Source organism: Pimephales promelas, chromosome 3 (assembly GCF_988280905.1).
Source record: "Pimephales promelas chromosome 3, fPimPro1.hap1.1, whole genome shotgun sequence".
Classification (NCBI taxonomy): domain Eukaryota; kingdom Metazoa; phylum Chordata; class Actinopteri; order Cypriniformes; family Leuciscidae; genus Pimephales; species Pimephales promelas.
In genome coordinates, this window is record NC_142771.1 from 27,316,300 (window position 1) to 27,333,682 (window position 17,383).

General features: G+C 40.6%; 1 protein-coding gene across 3 annotated transcripts in view; it reads right to left on the reverse strand.

Annotated features, from left to right (window-relative positions):
* The window catches only part of csnk1da (casein kinase 1, delta a), a 36,017-nt gene that overhangs the window by 10,806 nt on the left and 7,828 nt on the right, over window positions 1-17,383 (reverse strand). For all 3 annotated transcript variants that reach the window (XM_089128640.1, XM_039686618.2, XM_039686619.2), the window contains exons 2-8: window positions 12,274-12,384; window positions 7,314-7,462; window positions 6,733-6,961; window positions 5,695-5,865; window positions 5,347-5,495; window positions 5,070-5,241; window positions 762-874 (exon numbers count right to left, since the gene is read on the reverse strand). In XM_089128640.1, the coding sequence (XP_088984766.1) occupies window positions 762-874; window positions 5,070-5,241; window positions 5,347-5,495; window positions 5,695-5,865; window positions 6,733-6,961; window positions 7,314-7,462; window positions 12,274-12,384 (1,094 nt within the window). The remainder of the gene's footprint in view (window positions 1-761; window positions 875-5,069; window positions 5,242-5,346; window positions 5,496-5,694; window positions 5,866-6,732; window positions 6,962-7,313; window positions 7,463-12,273; window positions 12,385-17,383) is intronic.

A 17,383-nucleotide genomic window follows, 5' to 3' on the forward strand; every position in this document is an offset into this window, starting at 1 on the left:
CAATTTTAACTTTGTACGTCAGTTTTGATGCTTTGCAAATGTAACAATGTTGTTTTGCAAATTTAACTGATGTAAATATCAGCAATGCAACATTTTTAACTGGCAAATTTTTCACTGCATTTCATAATTTTCCATAGCTAGAAAGAAAATCTTATTTCAAATATATATTTTTTAAATACGTTATTTCCAAACAATCATAAACAAAGAAGTGGAGATTTTAGACTTGGAGTATCAGCCAATGAGATTGCACATTTGCGCCCTTTTACCTTCAAGACTGGTTGCTTATAAAAAGGAAATGACCATATTTGATCTGACAGCTTTGTACAGGAGGGGTGTATGTGATGACAGGATTTATAACACCAACTTTTGATGAATTTATGAGAAATCTACAGACCCAAACAGACAAAGTGTCATAAAATAAAAACCTAAATGGGTATTTTGGACTTTCACCACAGGTCTCAAAGACGTCATGTTATTGAAGGCAAATATCCCAAAATCTAAAAATTGACCAGGAGGAGAAAAAAAAAAAGTTTTTGCCTGCCGTTTCTCACCTAAACTAGAAGAAAAAAAATCGTATTGTTGAGCCCCTTTGCCTATTTGCTGAAGAACAATTGAGGAGAAGTTTGTTTATAAAGCTCTTCTAACCAAAGCGAAGAAATAAAGACAGGGCCATTTAAGAGCAGCAGAGCAGGGCCAAAGACAGACACTGCTGCCAAACACACAGGCAATGGTGGGCGAGTATTTCATGTCAAAGTTGGTACCTGTGACGTGGACATGCGCGAGGTGTCCTGTCGGCCAGTTAGATCAGAGGAGGAAATGTTGACAGGGGCTCCACGGTGCAATCTCATACTGACCTTCCTCTCTCGCTCCATTCCTGGCACAAAGAGAAGAGGAGAAAGATGCGTCATCAAAAGCATGGAAAAAAAAAATGATATAAAACACACATTGGGTCACGTTCACCAAAACAAAAAGCTTTCTGTTTTCCAATGTCTGAACCACAAAGTAATTACACCAAACTGGAAAAACAGCACTGTGCTGATCTTACGGCTCCACTGAGAATAAGCTTTATTTGAATTACAGAAACTGAAGTTTACAAGGACTCTGGTAAAGGTGGCATATGTTGGGTTTGAGTTTTTGAGCAAGGCGAGGAGTCGCAATGACAATGACACTAGTCCAAACTGTGCACAATCGGCACGCGTGGGATGCAGAACTGGCCACGCTGCTCATATCATCTCACTCATGATCTGTGCCTTGCCGTGGCGAGTGAGCTTTTGAACTAAACAGGTCTTGTCTACTTGTGTTTGTGTGTCATATGAATAATATATATGTGCCCCATACATGGAATAAGAGTACCTACTCTATGTAGTAAATAGAAAATACAGCAAAAGGCCAACCGCAACATGCATTCGGTTTGTTTCTACCATTTATTAGTAATGACTTACACAGTTTGTTTACTACTTACCCGAGCATTCAGTATTGTGCAATATAACATACAGAATGTGAGGGACATTTTGGGGGGAAAGAATTGCTGCATTTTATCATTTAAACAAGAAAATTCTATAATCCAAGATTGCCACCACCATTCGACTTCATAATATGCTAATTCAATGGGAAAATGTAATCCCTACAAAAACTATGGGTCATCCTTAATATTTCTCTAATTTACAGAAAGTCTTTTATCACTTTTGAAATTAAAGTGTCAAAATCGAATGTTTTAGGAAAAACATCTGGCACCTAAAGGGTTAAAGGCTGCTAACTAATGCTAACAAGACCAGTGCAGGGTCACTGTTTAAGTGTCTTGTAGGGAGAAATGTCTGTGTGTGTGTGTACCTCCACCCTTTGATAAAGCAAACACTTGTCAATTTAAGTCATGTTTAGCAAACATCCTGCTGAGTGTAGTAGCTTGCAACCCTTTAACCACTTCCTTTCAGCTAAGATGACATCAAATGAGGGAGAAAAAAGAAGCTGATGAACACAAAACCTTGAGTTCCCTTTCGAGTCGGTCTCTCGACACTGCGTCACCGTTAGGTGGCGCTGCGGGGTTCTCTCCTTCATATCAACTGAAGTCTTTTGAAATCTTGCAGGCGAGAATATGCCGACGGATGGCGTTCAAGCGCGCGAAAAGAGGCGGATCGTTTCGCTAGATAAGACCCTAATTCCTCAGCTGGGATCGTGCAAAGACCTTTGAAGCACTTCAAAGCTCTTTGAAAGTGCATTGATTTGGACTTCAACAATTTGGTTACCGTTGAAGTCCATTCTGTGGAGAAAAATCCTGAAATGTTTTCCTCAAACTTAAATTTATTTTCCACTGAAGACAGACAGACAGACTTCGTGGATGGCATTGGGGTGAATTATCAGGAAATTTTAATTTTGAGGTGAACTAATATTTTAAGGATCGAGTCCATCTGAACAAATGACAGGAAACCTTCCGGACAATACTGCGTTGCTAGCCCTGCTTTAGAGCAGCGCTGAGGCGTGGTCCTGCAATGGCCTGCCAGTTTCATGCTTTACCCGCCGCCCACGACGCCGAGCGGCATCAAAGAAAGAATCCGGCTTATTATGCTCTCCCCCCTGGTAGCACTGTGAGCCGAGAACGGAGAATGCAGCCAGTGTCCTCATGTCGGCACAGGTCCCACATGGCATTTCATGTGTGCATCTTTCACACGATAATCAGCCCCTCGCGATAAACAGCCCTGGTCTCAGTGCAGCGGTCTATCGTGAGAGTGCTGGGAATTTTTCTCTCCTTACACGACAATCAGCACAGTCTTAGTGCCGTGGGCGGTCAGTGTAAGGAGGACGAAATTCCCGCCACTCACGCAAGATGAAAACTCTCCGGTCTTGGTTCAGTGGTCAGTCGCGAACAAACAGACCAGCTCTTCGCATGCTGCCTATAATGGCTGATTGTACTGAGGGATGTGCAAGTTTAATGTGCCGCCATAAATCATGTCTCAAGTGCTTTCGGTGAGTAATTAACTTTACTTATCTTCTAGTTTTGCTACTGAATATGACGTGGGCTCAAAGTTGTCATCACTATGGCTGCTGATGCTGTGCTCATGTACATACTAATATGTGATTATGCCGTTATGTTGCCCAGTATCCTTCGGTGCAACCGGATATTCTGATCTAACTGCGTATATTCACAGTTGTTGTCGCTATGGACGCTGACAATGTGCTTATGTACATACTGATTTGTGATTATGATGTTATGTTGCCCAGTATCCTTCTGTGCAACTGGCTATTCTGATCTAACCGCGCTTGCTCACAGTTAATTTGTGTGTACTTGAGCTGAGCAGCTCATTAGTCTGGCCCTTAATATCAGCTGTGAGCACTCCTAGAGGAACGACGCTATTGGATGTGGTTCTACTCTGTGATTGGTGTAGCCTTAGCCTGGGTATCTTTGGCCTGATCTTCACCTCTCAAAAGGCAGGATTTTCTGTTCCCGCAGCATCAAGCTGACGTGATACTGAAGTGACCACTCTCGAAGGGAACGGTCTGGTAATAATGACGGCTGAGTAACCACTGGAGTGTCTGCAAGGCTTCTTTGCCACGCCCCTCTCCAGTGTGCATTTCAACTCGGTCGTTTAGACCAATGTGAAGTCCACTGCTTGCACTATTAGCTACTGAATATGTAGCTGTATTCACGACACAGCCTTCTGTTATCCATGGTTTCTAATTGGGACTACAGCTGTAGCCATCGTAAGAGCTTGTTTAAAGTCTATGCACCACTACGCTGTTGCTTATTATTCCACACTCTCCATTTCATCAGTCCAGCATCGCTCGAGTTGGGTCTGACCCTCTGACAGCTTGATGCCTGGTGTTTCAATTAGGTCCGGTACTTGACCGAAATGAATGAACCATGTGTACATTCATGAGGGTTGAGAGTGGCTATCTCCCCTCTACTTGAGTAGAATGCGAGTTCTGGATGATCAACTGATCATAGTCCATTCAGAGTGTATTTATATTTCTCTTTTTGGTCAGACAGCCCCTGTCAGTGGCCTTGTCTTTTGCAAGAGTACTTGGATGGCGACCTATGCCCTCCCTGTTTTAAGCACACTTCTCGCTCTTCTACATGGCCGATTTGTGCTGGACGCTCTAGTCAGTTCTGAGAGTGGTTGTCTCCTCGTTTGTATCGCGATTTGACTTCCAAGAGGATTATTTTTACAACGTGAACTACTTTGGATGTGGTCAAACAGGTCAAGTGACTATTACAACAGTTGTTACACCCCTGCTAGTGGTGTTCAACTAGGTTGTTTAGGCGTTTGCAGTCTGCTATTACAGCCATGTGAACACACTGTGTGAATCCTGCACAATACATGTGTTGTCCATAATGGCACGAGTATTTCTGGTGCCTTCAGGTTTCATCTGCATGATGTTACCACGCTTGTATTTTGTTCATGACAGCACCGGCATCGCTACTGCAGCAGACATCAGCACAAGGAGTTGGCCCAACCTCCGCCATTATCCGTTCTGCAATGTTTTTGCAGCGGCCAATGCTTGTGCAACTTGCTCTTGTAGCCTCTATGCTGCTGAGCTTATAGGTCTCCGTTACAAATGGAATTATTTTTGCTTGGTCAACGGCTTGGCTTGCTGCCGATCTGGACCTTATACCCAATCTGGATTTTATACCCAACGGTGACACAGTGTCAAGAGACCGACTCGAAACGGAATGTCTCCGGTTACCCAACATAACCTCGGTTCCCTGAGAAGAGGGAAGTGTTACTTGTGTGTGGTGTTACGAAGTGTTACGCTGCCATGTTACTTATCTCAAAGTCTTTGTCGACTGTGCTCTGGTTCAGTCCAAGATTCTGAGGAAATGGCACTCCGTGCCATTAAACTGCGGGCGAGCCTGCCTCTATTTTCCCGCTTGAACGCCATTGGCAGGTGTATTCTTGCCCGTGAGATTTCATAAGGCTTCAGTAGATTTGTTATGCAACCTAATGGCAACGTAGTGTCTCGTTCCCTCCTCTCAGGGAACCGAGGTTACATTAGGTAACCAGAGACATTCCCCAAATCAAAACAAACTTCATCCACAAAAAACAAGCACCAACAGACAACAGTGGACGTCTTACCTGTGTGTGAGGTTGGCGTGAGGGGTGTGGGAGGTGCTACTTCTTGCGTTCCTCTGGGTCTGCCTGAGCTGGAAGGCATCATACCACGGGCAGCAGGATTCCGCCCATGCCGCAATCTTTCCTCTCGATCCCTCCGCTCTCTCTCTGGATCTTCTGCCGCTCTGTTTGCACCCTGAACAGCGCAACACAAAGCATTAAGTCAAAAAGACCACAATAAAATTTAAGAACAATTTAAGAAATACAGCAAACATGCAAAGACAACCCATTTGACACTCACAAATTTGAGCATATTCCAGTCAAACACGTAGTCGTATGAAAAGCCTTGCCGGTGAAAAAGGTTCCTGAAGAGCTGTCTCAGGTAAGAGTAGTCGGGCTTGTCATCAAAGCGAAGGGATCGGCAAAAGTTGAGGTATGTGGCAAACTCAGCTGGAAACAAACGAAAGGCAGGTTAGGGGTAGGGTAAAAATAAAAAATAAATAAATAAAAAAATCAGTCAGGTTTTTCAGATTTAAGGGTCAACTACACTCTGAGGAAAAGAAAGTACAAAATAACAGCATTTATTTGAAACAGGAATCTTATATAACATATACATAAGGTTTTTATATATGCTTAAGCAGAAGCTTACATGGGTATCCTTTGCATAGGACTTCAATAGGAGTGGACATTTTTTTCTCACTGATTCGCTCATACTTCTGTCTCTTTGTGGCAGCCTTTAGCCCCTGCCATGGCAGAGAGCCCAGGTTGAAGTACATGAGCACATAGCCAAGAGACTCCAAGTCATCTCGTCTGGATTGCTCTGTGAAAGAAAACACCCATAAACACTATATGTCATTAAAATGGCCTGACCATAACAGGTGAAGTGGCTTGATCATAAATGTTAGGGTGATGACAGAACAGGTCTGAATGTACAAGTGGTTTCAATAAGATATATATACACATATATATATATATATATATATATATATATATAAAACCAGTTTTTTTCCAGCTGAGGCTTCTGGCGAAGTCATACAAGCTTTTATTGCATCCCGTTTAGATTACTGTAATTCTTTGTATGTTGGATTGGAGCAGTCATCCCTTTGTCGGTTACAGTTAGTCCAGAACGCAGCAGCTCGACTTCTAACTGGGACTAAAAAGCGCAACCATATTTCATCAGTTTTAGCCACGCAGCATTAGCTTTCTGTTTGTTTAAGGATTGAATTTAAAATTGTATTAATGGTTTTTAAAATCTTAAATGGTTTGCCACAGTCTTATTTATCGGAGCTCTTACATGTCCATACACCTGTCAGAGCGCTGACATCATGTAATCAGTTGCTCCTCGGTGTGCCCAGATCTAGGTTGAAGAATAAAGGTGACAAGAGACTTTGCAGTGGCTGCTCCATACCTCTGTAATAGTTTACCTAATCATGTCAGGAAAGCTCGGACCATTGTAACATTCAAGACCATTATTATGCCTTGGCTTTCAGTTCAAGTTGAGCTTTGATACCTTGACCTATTGTTTTCTTATTTTTATTGTATATTGTGTATTGTTTTTCTATTTTTATTTTGAATTTTGTTAAGCACTTTGGTCAATCATGGTTGTTCTTAAACGTGCTATATAAATAAACTTGAATAAACTTTAAAGTTATAACTATAACTTTTTTCAAAAGACATATTAGGGTACCTATTCCCAAGTGGGTGTTGATGGAAGCGTAGCGAGCAGTGCCAGTCAAGTTTTTGTTCTCGCGGTAAGGGATGTGCTGGTGGGTGCGAGCATCTCTGTATTTCTTGGCCAGGCCAAAGTCAATGATGTAAACAAGGTTGCCCTTCTTCCCCAGGCCCATAAGGAAGTTGTCAGGCTTGACATCTCTGTGGATGAAGTTCTTGGAGTGTATGTATTCGATACGGCTGATCTGATGACAGAACAGAGGACAGGTTAAGCAAGTCGAATGACTGAATGAGAGACTCCATGCAAAACTAGCACACCAATTCAAATAAAGCCAATGAAGGCATGAGGGCTGCTGAACAAGCAGCCCTTTCACATTATGCCTCCATTCACAATGCTTCTTGGCACTTAATACTCAGTCAAACACAAAATGAAAGAGGACACTGGTTGTCTATGTAAAACAGCTGAAAGGATGACAGTAAAGCTTGTCGTGTCATCAGAACGCCACTTCCTGGAGTCATTGTCCCATTTCGGGTGTCCTATAACAAGAGGTAGGGTGGAGAGGACAAGGGTTATTGTGATCCCGTCTACAACCTTACCATTTGGTCAGCCAGCAGAAGAACAGTCTTTAGGCTGAACTTGCGAGAACAGAAATTAAAGAGATCCTCCAAACTGGGTCCCAGCAACTCCATCACCATCACATTGTAATCTCCTTCTGCTCCACACCATTTGATAGTTGGAATACCGACTGTAGAAGAAACAATTACCATTAGTATAGGTGATTTTTTCCTTCAACCTAATGTGGTTTATTGAAGAAAATCCTTGCCAACCAAAATTATCTTGAAAGTGTATACTACTGAATGGAGGGGAAGTTTGACTAATATGTACATGTATCTTTGAAAGACTGACAGACGGGGGGCTGGGGGGGGGGGTTGGGAGCACATGTTTCAGTAGGACAGTGATGTGATAAAAAAAACCCAAGCAGAGCTTCAGCTTGAATAAACCAGCGGTGCTGGTTGGTCACCCTCAGAAAGGGCTCTAACTCATCAGCTATAAATCAACAACCATCTCAAGGATCCCTTGAAGTGATGCACGAAAAGATATAGGCTGCCGTGGAAGGACAGCAGCTGATACCCAATTAGATCACTTCAAGGGCATTTTTCTGCCCCCTCTCACAATTCAGCCACACGTGAACCAGAAAAGGCAGCGATCACAACACTAACATTTGGATTTGAAATGTACAGATACGATTTGAATGTGTACTGATGTGCTAACTACACATTAACTTCTAGTTAAACAAGCAAGCTCCCATTACAGCTACCAGCTTTAACAAAATTTGATTTCAAACTTATTCATTTGTTTGTTTACAAGCTGTAAAAGACAGTTTCTAGCAAACCACAGAAATGCGCCAGTTTGTTTGTTAGTTTATAGTTCAACGCCATGCCAGCTACCTCGGTTATATTCATGGAAAGAAAGACTAAAAAGGAACGATTAAAATAGGTAATTAAAAAGGTAGATCTGGTCCTAATCTTTTCATAAGAGTCAACAGAAAAAAATTCTTAAGGAGTTCAAACCATACAATTATTAATGAAGCATATTTTGATGGGAATATGGCATCTGGCACAAGGGGAATAAAGGAAGATCTTCACCCATTAACAGCAACATAAGAGTTAGTCCAGAGAAAATATATATATATATATATATACATACATACATACATCTACTGTGATGTAGGCTCGAAATTGGTCTATTATATAGTTTGTTTATAACTAAATTTCAGCATTGGAATAATCTCTGTAGCCTATTGGTATCATCTGCAACATTTTAATTAACTTACAAGGTTATATAAATAAAATCTAAAAAATAACCTGCAAGGAACGTTCTAGGAGCACATCTTGTCAAAATTTTTATCATTTTAATTTGCACTATAGAGAGTGTATGTATATATTTATTATTATTATTTATTAATTTTTGGTACGTTTCTTAATTTATTTTTAGACTTATTTGTTGGCCAGTTGTGGTCTTTGCAATATCACATATTAAAAGTTCTAAACCATCTATTGTTTTATTGTTATACTATAATGCTAATATTTGAAATATAGACTATTGAATTAGGGGTCTCACATTGTCCCACAACAACATTACAATAGTGTAGATTAGTCTACAATATTTTATAATAATAATTTATTCTATAGTGCCCATTTAATTAATTTAACATTTAATATTGGGGGCATAAAAGTTATTTGACATAGGCCTTTTCTATTTTTTTTTTATGATATAACTCAGTTACTATTTGTGAGAAGTAACTATAGCTAATTACTTTAAGTAACATGCCCGACATTGTACACAGCACACTCATGATTCTCGAGGAGAGAAAGAGACAGAGGGTTCAGCAGCATTCTGGAAGGTCAGAGTTCTCTCAGCAGCTGCTGTCGTGTCTACCATCATGTGTGCCCTGAGCCTGGCCACTACCTTCAACTGCACAGAGATTTGGCTGTTCAGCACTTTGCCGAAAACATCTTCCAGGTCAGCTATTCCTGCGCAAACTCAGGAGGTTAAATATATCTCCTGGTCTGAGCCGTCCAGCGCGTCTTTCCATTCTCATGTCAGGATGGCTCTGACACAGTCTATATTAATAGGAATTAAAATAGAAAAATGCCGAGCCTAGTGCTTATCCATGTATGGACTTGCAGAGTGCAATTGAGATAGACTTATTTGAAAAAATATTTATATACACACAGAGAATTTTACTTGCCAGACCTGATTAGAACAATTAAAAAAATAAATTAAAAAGAATAACTAGGGAATCCCTAAAACAAGAGAGTTATTCTGATTTTATGATACACTCAAATATTCCACAACAAATCATTTTAATTGAATTATATTCAGCAACATTTAGACCCAAATAGCCTTTTAGGCTGGCTTAAAACTTGAAAAGTTGTTCAGCCTGATGATATCAATATGTGTACCGAGGTTCATATTATTACATGCAAGCGTGTTTGATTTATGGGGCAAGTTTTCAGACCCCGTTCCAGGGGGGCGCTGTCGAGCCCCCCTGCCACGCCCGGGTACCATCTTCAGTCCGGCCCTGATGGCCGCGGGTTCTGACCGTGTGCAAAGTTTCATGAGTTTGAGCATGTTAACACTAGAACGGCCACAACGGTCATTTTGACCGTTTTGAATTTTATATCTATAATAACTTTTTTGAAAAAAATAATAAAATCCTGCTGGTACCTGACTTTTCCTAAAATTGTCTGTATTTTCATTTAAAATGCTTTTCATATAAATTAAGTTACGTAAACGTAAGGCAAAACAAAAAAAATGAACATATTTACCTATTTCGGCCATAGACGGTCATATTGACCGCACTGAATTTTGCGGTATTTTTTTGTTAAATATCCCGCGGTTGATCGTGTTCTGTCAACAGAATGGTCCGTCCGGTCACCTCTGTAGCGGTGTTTGCTATATAATAATTTCTACATTAGTTGTTGATCAGAAATAAGCAAAGGACTACAGTTATCTATAATTCGGATGCAGGGGAACAATCGGAGGTGGAAAGTGACAGCGACGTTTCCTGGGTGCAAGTTAACATTTCCTCCTCATCAGAGAGTGATTCAGAGTCACATCAAGGAAAAAGAGAGGGCTGCTATCATCAGACACGGCCGATCCAGATGTTCCATTCATGTCGGATGATGGTGAGCTCTGCTACCCTGTCCTGCGCTGTTTGTTTTGCTGCATTGGCTGTTCAGTTCTGCGAGTCCTATTATTATAGCCTTGACCGCGTCGCAAATCGTCACTATCTAACATTTCCGTCATAGTTTTTGTCATTCAAACCTAGTTTTTATTTAGTTATCGTCTCGTTTTCGTCTTTGAAAAAATATGGTTGACAAAAATAATTACGAAAATTATTCATCAACACTGTTTTGAATCTAACGGTCAAAATGACCGTTTGTGGTCGTTCTAGTAGTTTTGGAATTCTGGCACTTCTAGTGTTAAGGGCCCCAAAAGGTAGTAAAATAATAATAATAATAAAAAGAATAAAAATAATAGCAGCTCTTCGCCTTTTCAAGACTTGGACCCTAATAAATAACATAGAAGACAAAGATTTATTTCTCCCTAAAAAATGCATGTACAAATGCATGCAGGTACCCACACCTTTTTTCAATTTAAAGTTGTCAGTGTGTATGTCTGCTCATGCTATGCTAAATAAAGCTGGGAGTACTAGTGAAAGAGACCCAGTTAGGAGATGGAATGCACAGGATGGCCCCTCCCGCCTAAACCCACTCCCCTGCGCACGCACCATCTGGCCTGGGGTCCATGTGATCACAGAGATCACAAGCGCTGAGAGGGAGGCTCACTCAGAATGCCTGTCTGTTATGGTACAGATGTCATCACAAAGTTTGGGCGCTGCGGAGCGGACGTCATGCATGCTCAGTCATGCTGAGAGCGAGCAGACTGACTTGAGTGTGTTTGAAAGCGAACGCCGTAGACGGCACACTTTTGCTGCTGGCACCACAAAATACCCCCGGCAGGACTGTCATACGTCTATCTAGAAAAAGCAATCGGGGCAAACCCAGATGGAACCCGAGCGGGGGGTGGGGTGTATCCTTCAGGCACTTCATGTATATTCATAAACCATCACTGTACAATGCAACAGAAACAAAATATTTTTGTGCCTACACACGATATGGATGCACAACCACAAAAAGGGCCACAAATTGAATACTTCCTCACAAGGCTAAATGAGAATGAGCCATGATGTTGACAGAACACTGAGATCTGATAATGCTACTCTCAGTGGAGAAGGATGTGTTGACTGATGACGATGGTCACGATTGGTTTGCCACCAACTGTTGCCAAAGTATTCTCTAACACCATCTAAGAAATGAAGACCTTACATTCAGAGAACCCTCTCACTCAAACTTACTAAAGAGGCCAACGCAAGAACTATATTAAGCCAGCATAAAATACATTAAAAAAAACAATTTTTAAAAAATTGTCACTAAGCTGGAAATTATACAGCTACAAAGTAACTGCTATAATGTGTTTGGTTTGTAGTTTAAAACATTCTTGATGTTTTCAAGACTAATACAATTTCAACAAACCCTATTCTATCAGAGCCAACTAGATAATATCTTGGCGACAAACCAGCACATTTTGCAAACAACAATCTAGAATAAAACTCAGAAAACCAAACTTTTAAGTGTGCATGGCATAAAAAAAAAGAATGTACATAAATGATAAATGTATAAACTCCAGTGGCAAAGCAGCACTGTTCCAAAAAGGGAATTAAATCTTCGTCAGCTGGCCTAACACTATTTTATAAAACTATCAAATGACCTTTCAAATTTGATGACAAAACCTGCTAAAAAGGTAAACTGTAACTTGATGCCTAACTGTTTATAATAAATATTTCATTTTGAAGAGTTTTATTTGTCTACAGGCTCTTGTGTATGCGTCAGCAGTGTGAGGCGTGTATGTGTGACTCATAGTTGTGTATTAATGGAGAAGCCGGATGGAGACCACAAGGAGCTGCTGACTGTGTGTGGAAACACGTACCGCCTCCTTGCATCATTTTGTAGATCTTGCTCTCGATGTGCAGCTGTGGGTGCTTCGTTTTCACACATTCTAGCTTGATGGCTACTTCTTCCCCCACGGAGATGTCTGTGCCTGAAGATCAGAAAAGACAGGATTACACTAAACATCACCAAACAGAAAAGCAAAGACAGATAGTGGATGGAGAAACGACCAAATTGCTTGATACGTCAGTCTACAGTAGGGAGTACAGTATCTGCGACATACAATACACATAGGGCTGTGGCGGTGTCAGGTGCGGTGGTTGTTGAATTAAAAATGTAAATTAAAAAACAATAATAATAAATTAAAAAAAAAAAAATTATAGTGTTGAGCAAAAAAGGGTGTTTTTTAAAAAGCCTGTAAAGCATTGAAATATATATCAGTAAATAATGGTAACTTAAATAATACAATAGTTACATTTTTTAAGAAAAAAAAAAACGTTTGTTTTATATTTCCACACAAAGACGTTTAATATAGTAGCCTGGATGCCAGCCCGAACCCCGCCCACAACATTTTTTGGTCAGGAAGTTCAGTCTGGACTCGATCAATCGAGAAGTAATTACAATCGGTTCTGAAATCGTTGGGCCAATCAAATTGCCAGGGCGGGCTTTATACGATGATGGACAGATGATCTGCAGTTACGTAACAATCACGTTATTAAAGAACGATTGGGTTGAATAGTTTCCCTCAAAGATTATTGCCACTGGAGAATTGAGATGTACAGCTATCGCATCTGTTGTAAAAGAAATTGACAGCGCAGTAATTTTAAAAGACGAACAGAGAACTGGAATCAAGGCAATTGTCGATCGGAAAGATGTGTTTGCCATCCTTTCGACGGGATTCGGCAAAAGTTTAATTTATCAGCTGGCTCCAATGGTCGCTAAGAAGATGGGACGCAATGAAAACCCTGTGGTCGTTGTGGCTTCTCCTTTGGTCACACTCATGGAGGACCAAGTAAAAGCAGCAACACTCATTTTACTACTTCCAGCGTGCGTAAAGTTGAGTTCTGTTGACAACTATGCGTAGCTCAACATGCGTCACTCATTGCGTTGCTTTGATTGGTTGTAGGTCTATCCAATTGAGTGCCGCCAAGTTTCAATCCCTTAGGAGCCTATATAGCAGTGATCCACCTCTCAAATTGAATAAAAAATATCTTCATTTGTGTTCCGAAGATGAACGAAGGTCTTACGGGGTTGGTACAGCATGGGGGTGAGTAATTTAGTTACTTAGTTAATTTAGTTTAGTTAGAAAGCTTAGGTTTTCATTTTTGGGTAAACTAAACCTTTAAATTCTCTGAAAGGATCAGGAGATGAGATCGCAAACCAGAATTCAAAGCTGACAAAGCTTAAATTCATGGGCTCATGCGCACAACTCTCTCATTTGTCATGAATCCATGGCTGCCATGTAACATTTAATCGCCAACCTATTATTTCTTTTGTAAACAAAGCTTTGTGCTTCACTCGCATCATAATATTTACGTAAAACAGCATTAACATACAAAAAATGTGTTTTAGCTGACCACCGCTGGTGCTACTCAGCCACCGTGGTGGAGCGGTTGTCAAGTTTACCTGCAGAGCCCTAAATACACGCATACCCGAGAGTGAGAACAATAAATCCACTCAACTAGAGAGGCTTTGCAGTGTCTTAATAAGCATTAGCTTCTTCCAGTATATTATGAGTCATTGGGACACAATTAAATAGAACCCAAAAATATAATGAATATGCAGGCCCACTATGATTAAAACAAGTCTGCGTATCTAAGGTTGACTCACGCACAAATCTCTCCAGTGTGAGGGAGTGGGGAATTATTTACGCGTACTGCTATTCCACCTCCTTTCCGGCCCACCATCTGCCTCAACCCAGCATCCTGAGCAGAGGATGCTGAAAATCATCCACATTCATCTGCTGTAACAAGACACCCAATAAAACGGATAAGGAGAATGACAACACTGGCATTTCCAATGACTACGCTAAGCATATATGTTGTGCCTGCTGGACGTGACACGAAAAGCAGGATGAATAAGTTGGTTAAAAAAAAACAACATAGCCAACTTCCCTTTCCTCTTACTCAGAGTCCGGGAACTGATATGCTACTTAAACCTAGTCCTGCTTTTCCAGCTTGGATACAGCAGACCAGTTTTACACTGGAGAAACTGTAACAAGAGGCCCCCTGCGTTCATTTACACACATGCTCATTGAGTAGCTCATTGAGTAATTTGTATACAATAAATAATTACACTGTTGTAAAGTTAAAAATTATTATTTTATTAAATACTTAATTTCTATTTTACAGTACAGTATTGTTACAATGTAATGTACATACTTTTAGGCATGCACAATATACAGGCCACCCATCAGTATAGGCCGATACGTGAATCGTCATTTTTCTTATCGTCACCTGATATGAAAATGTGGCTGATATTATATTAAAGCCGATAAATAATGGATTATTTTCTTCAGCTGAGACGCTTCAGATGCAAGCTGTTCATCATTGATAGTTTTGAATAGCTTGAAATATGACTGGAATCAGGAAAAGGAAAATAGAGTTAAGTGCAGCGCAGGCCTGTCATAGAAAACAATAAAGTAAAACTGTTGCGAATTCCTTTTACGCCTGTGTTTTTGCGTGTTGTTTCAGGAAGAGCGCATCCACAACAGTTACACCTTCATGACCCTAAGTTTGGTTATGCATTCACAGCCTTTTGTTTTGTGCAAATGTAAGTTGTAATATTATGTTTATTTTGTGTATCTGATTTCTCTCATAAAGGATGCGTTTGGTTAATTAATTTGGTAGTATAGCACTTCCCGGTGATCTTTAGCTTTAGCGCATGCAGCTCAAACAGCAATGCATGATATTAATAACAATAATTGGGACTATCATTACATAACGTTATGAGGAGAACAGTATTGTGATAAAACGTTATGAATTCTTTGGGCTTAGTTGCCGTTTCAGTACGTATACGGGAAGAGCAGTTACACATTCTGACAAGCACGTATCTAGCAAGTTCACTTGTGTATTCGCTTCATTTTGTGCAGATATAAGTTGCATGTTCTGTTAATGTTGCATAAATAGACCTATATGATTTATCTAGTATATAATGCGTTTCATTAGGTTAATTAACCTGCTAATAAAACATCAGTTTCCCGATGCGCATTACTCTTCAGCATCGCCACACGCAGCTCAAAAAAGCTGTTATTTGAAACCGTAATATTATATTTTCAGATGTTTCTGTGGTGAGCAGGACGGCCGAGGGACGTGAGAGAAAGTCGCGAGGCCGGTGTTGCGATTGCTAATGAGCAGCACCTGCGAAGCACACCGGTCTCGCATCTCTCACGAAGGAGCGGAGCCATAAAGGGGGAGCGACGGAGTGGATGATCGAGAGAGGAACGGGCCTGCTTTTGTTTTATATTTTATTTGGTAAGCCAGCAGTCGTCAGCGAGGGGCTGCTGGCCGGTATTTTATATTTTATTTTCGGTAGCCAGCAGTCGTCCGTGAGGGGCTGCTGGCAGGTATTTTGTTTGTTTATTTTATTTAAATAAAGTTTTATTTTTGATTATTAAAAAAAAAAAAAAAAATATGTGGTGAGCAGGACGGCCGAGGGACGTGAGAGAAAGTCGCGAGACCGGTGTGCTTCGCAGGTGCTGCTCATTAGCAATCGCAACACCGGCCTCGCGACTTTCTCTCACGTCCCTCGGCCGTCCTGCTCACCACAGTTTCTTTTTCAAAAACATTGATGCATTATAAATAACTAGCACTTTTATTTTTCTCGCATTATTTTCATCAACAATATAGTTTAAACAAGATGATAATGTACATTCAGCCGGTGGTTCTCTCAAAATAGCCCACGACAAGATGATGAGGACCCCGTCGCGAAGCGTAATGTACAGTGGATGTATATTATCCCGCTTATTACATGGCTATTTGCCACATAAGGAAATTAATTATAATTACACACAAAATATTGATCGGTGTAGAAATATTTTTATTAGGTCTTAAACGCAAAGCTTCCACGCGCGCAGTTTCAGCGTGGCAAGTTCAAACTAAATGGACATTTAGGAGATAAGGTATACAGTCATTCTTATTAAACAGCATTTCTGCACATAAATAATTATGGGGATGAGATATATTGATTTCAGATTAAACCGTTTTAAAATCGTAGTAGCATGTATTTCCAGCCACTGCTCTTCCTGAATTACCATGATCTATTATTTCCACTTTGAAAAGCCACTCTAAGATGCACGAGTAGTACCAGCTTCACAGGATAATACTCTGAAAAGCCATCACCTGCCATGGCTCATGGAAAAAGGCAAGCAAGCTATACAGGCCAATTGCTCAGATGGTCCCACACGATACAACAGACCATGACCCTTTTAAATAACAGCTATAGTGGTTTTCCCACAGACCCTGTAACCTTAAACCCACCCTGTGGCTACTGCCCCGTGAAAGAGTGGTATGGCAATCAATAACTGTCAATATTATAGTGCCCTTCAACACTGTCAGCTCATAAAAAAAAAATGAACTGGCTAAAGCTGCTAATGCGTGAGCCGCCCAACTCACTCAGCTTAATGAGGCTACATATTATAGACGATCAAATACACATGGTGGGTCAACTACCTCTCAAAGCCCAAAAAAAATGCAAACAGACAAATACAGCAATGTTCCAAATATGCAAAACCATTGCGAGGACCTTAATGTAAAAACACTTGTAAGGGTCGCCACGAAATTTTAAAATTTTACAATTCGTACTTTTATAAGTAATATAGTAGTGTTTATTATAAGTGATTTATCTGTGCACTTTATTAATTAAAAAAAGTACCCTTATAATCCTTAATCAAATATGCTATCCTTCCCTCTCCCCTCGAAACGACTTCTCTTCCTGTCACGTGCTATGGCATGAGGGCGTGGCAACTCCCCTTAACCCATTAGTCTGCGATGAGCGAGAGATGGAGAGAAGGAGCGCTAAAGTAAAACCCTGCCCTCTATTCAATATTACGTTTCACTTGGAAATACGTCACAAAACTGGAGAAAAGACGTTTGTAACTTTCGATTCACGAGGACTTTAAGAACAGCTAGACAGGGCATAACAGATTGGAA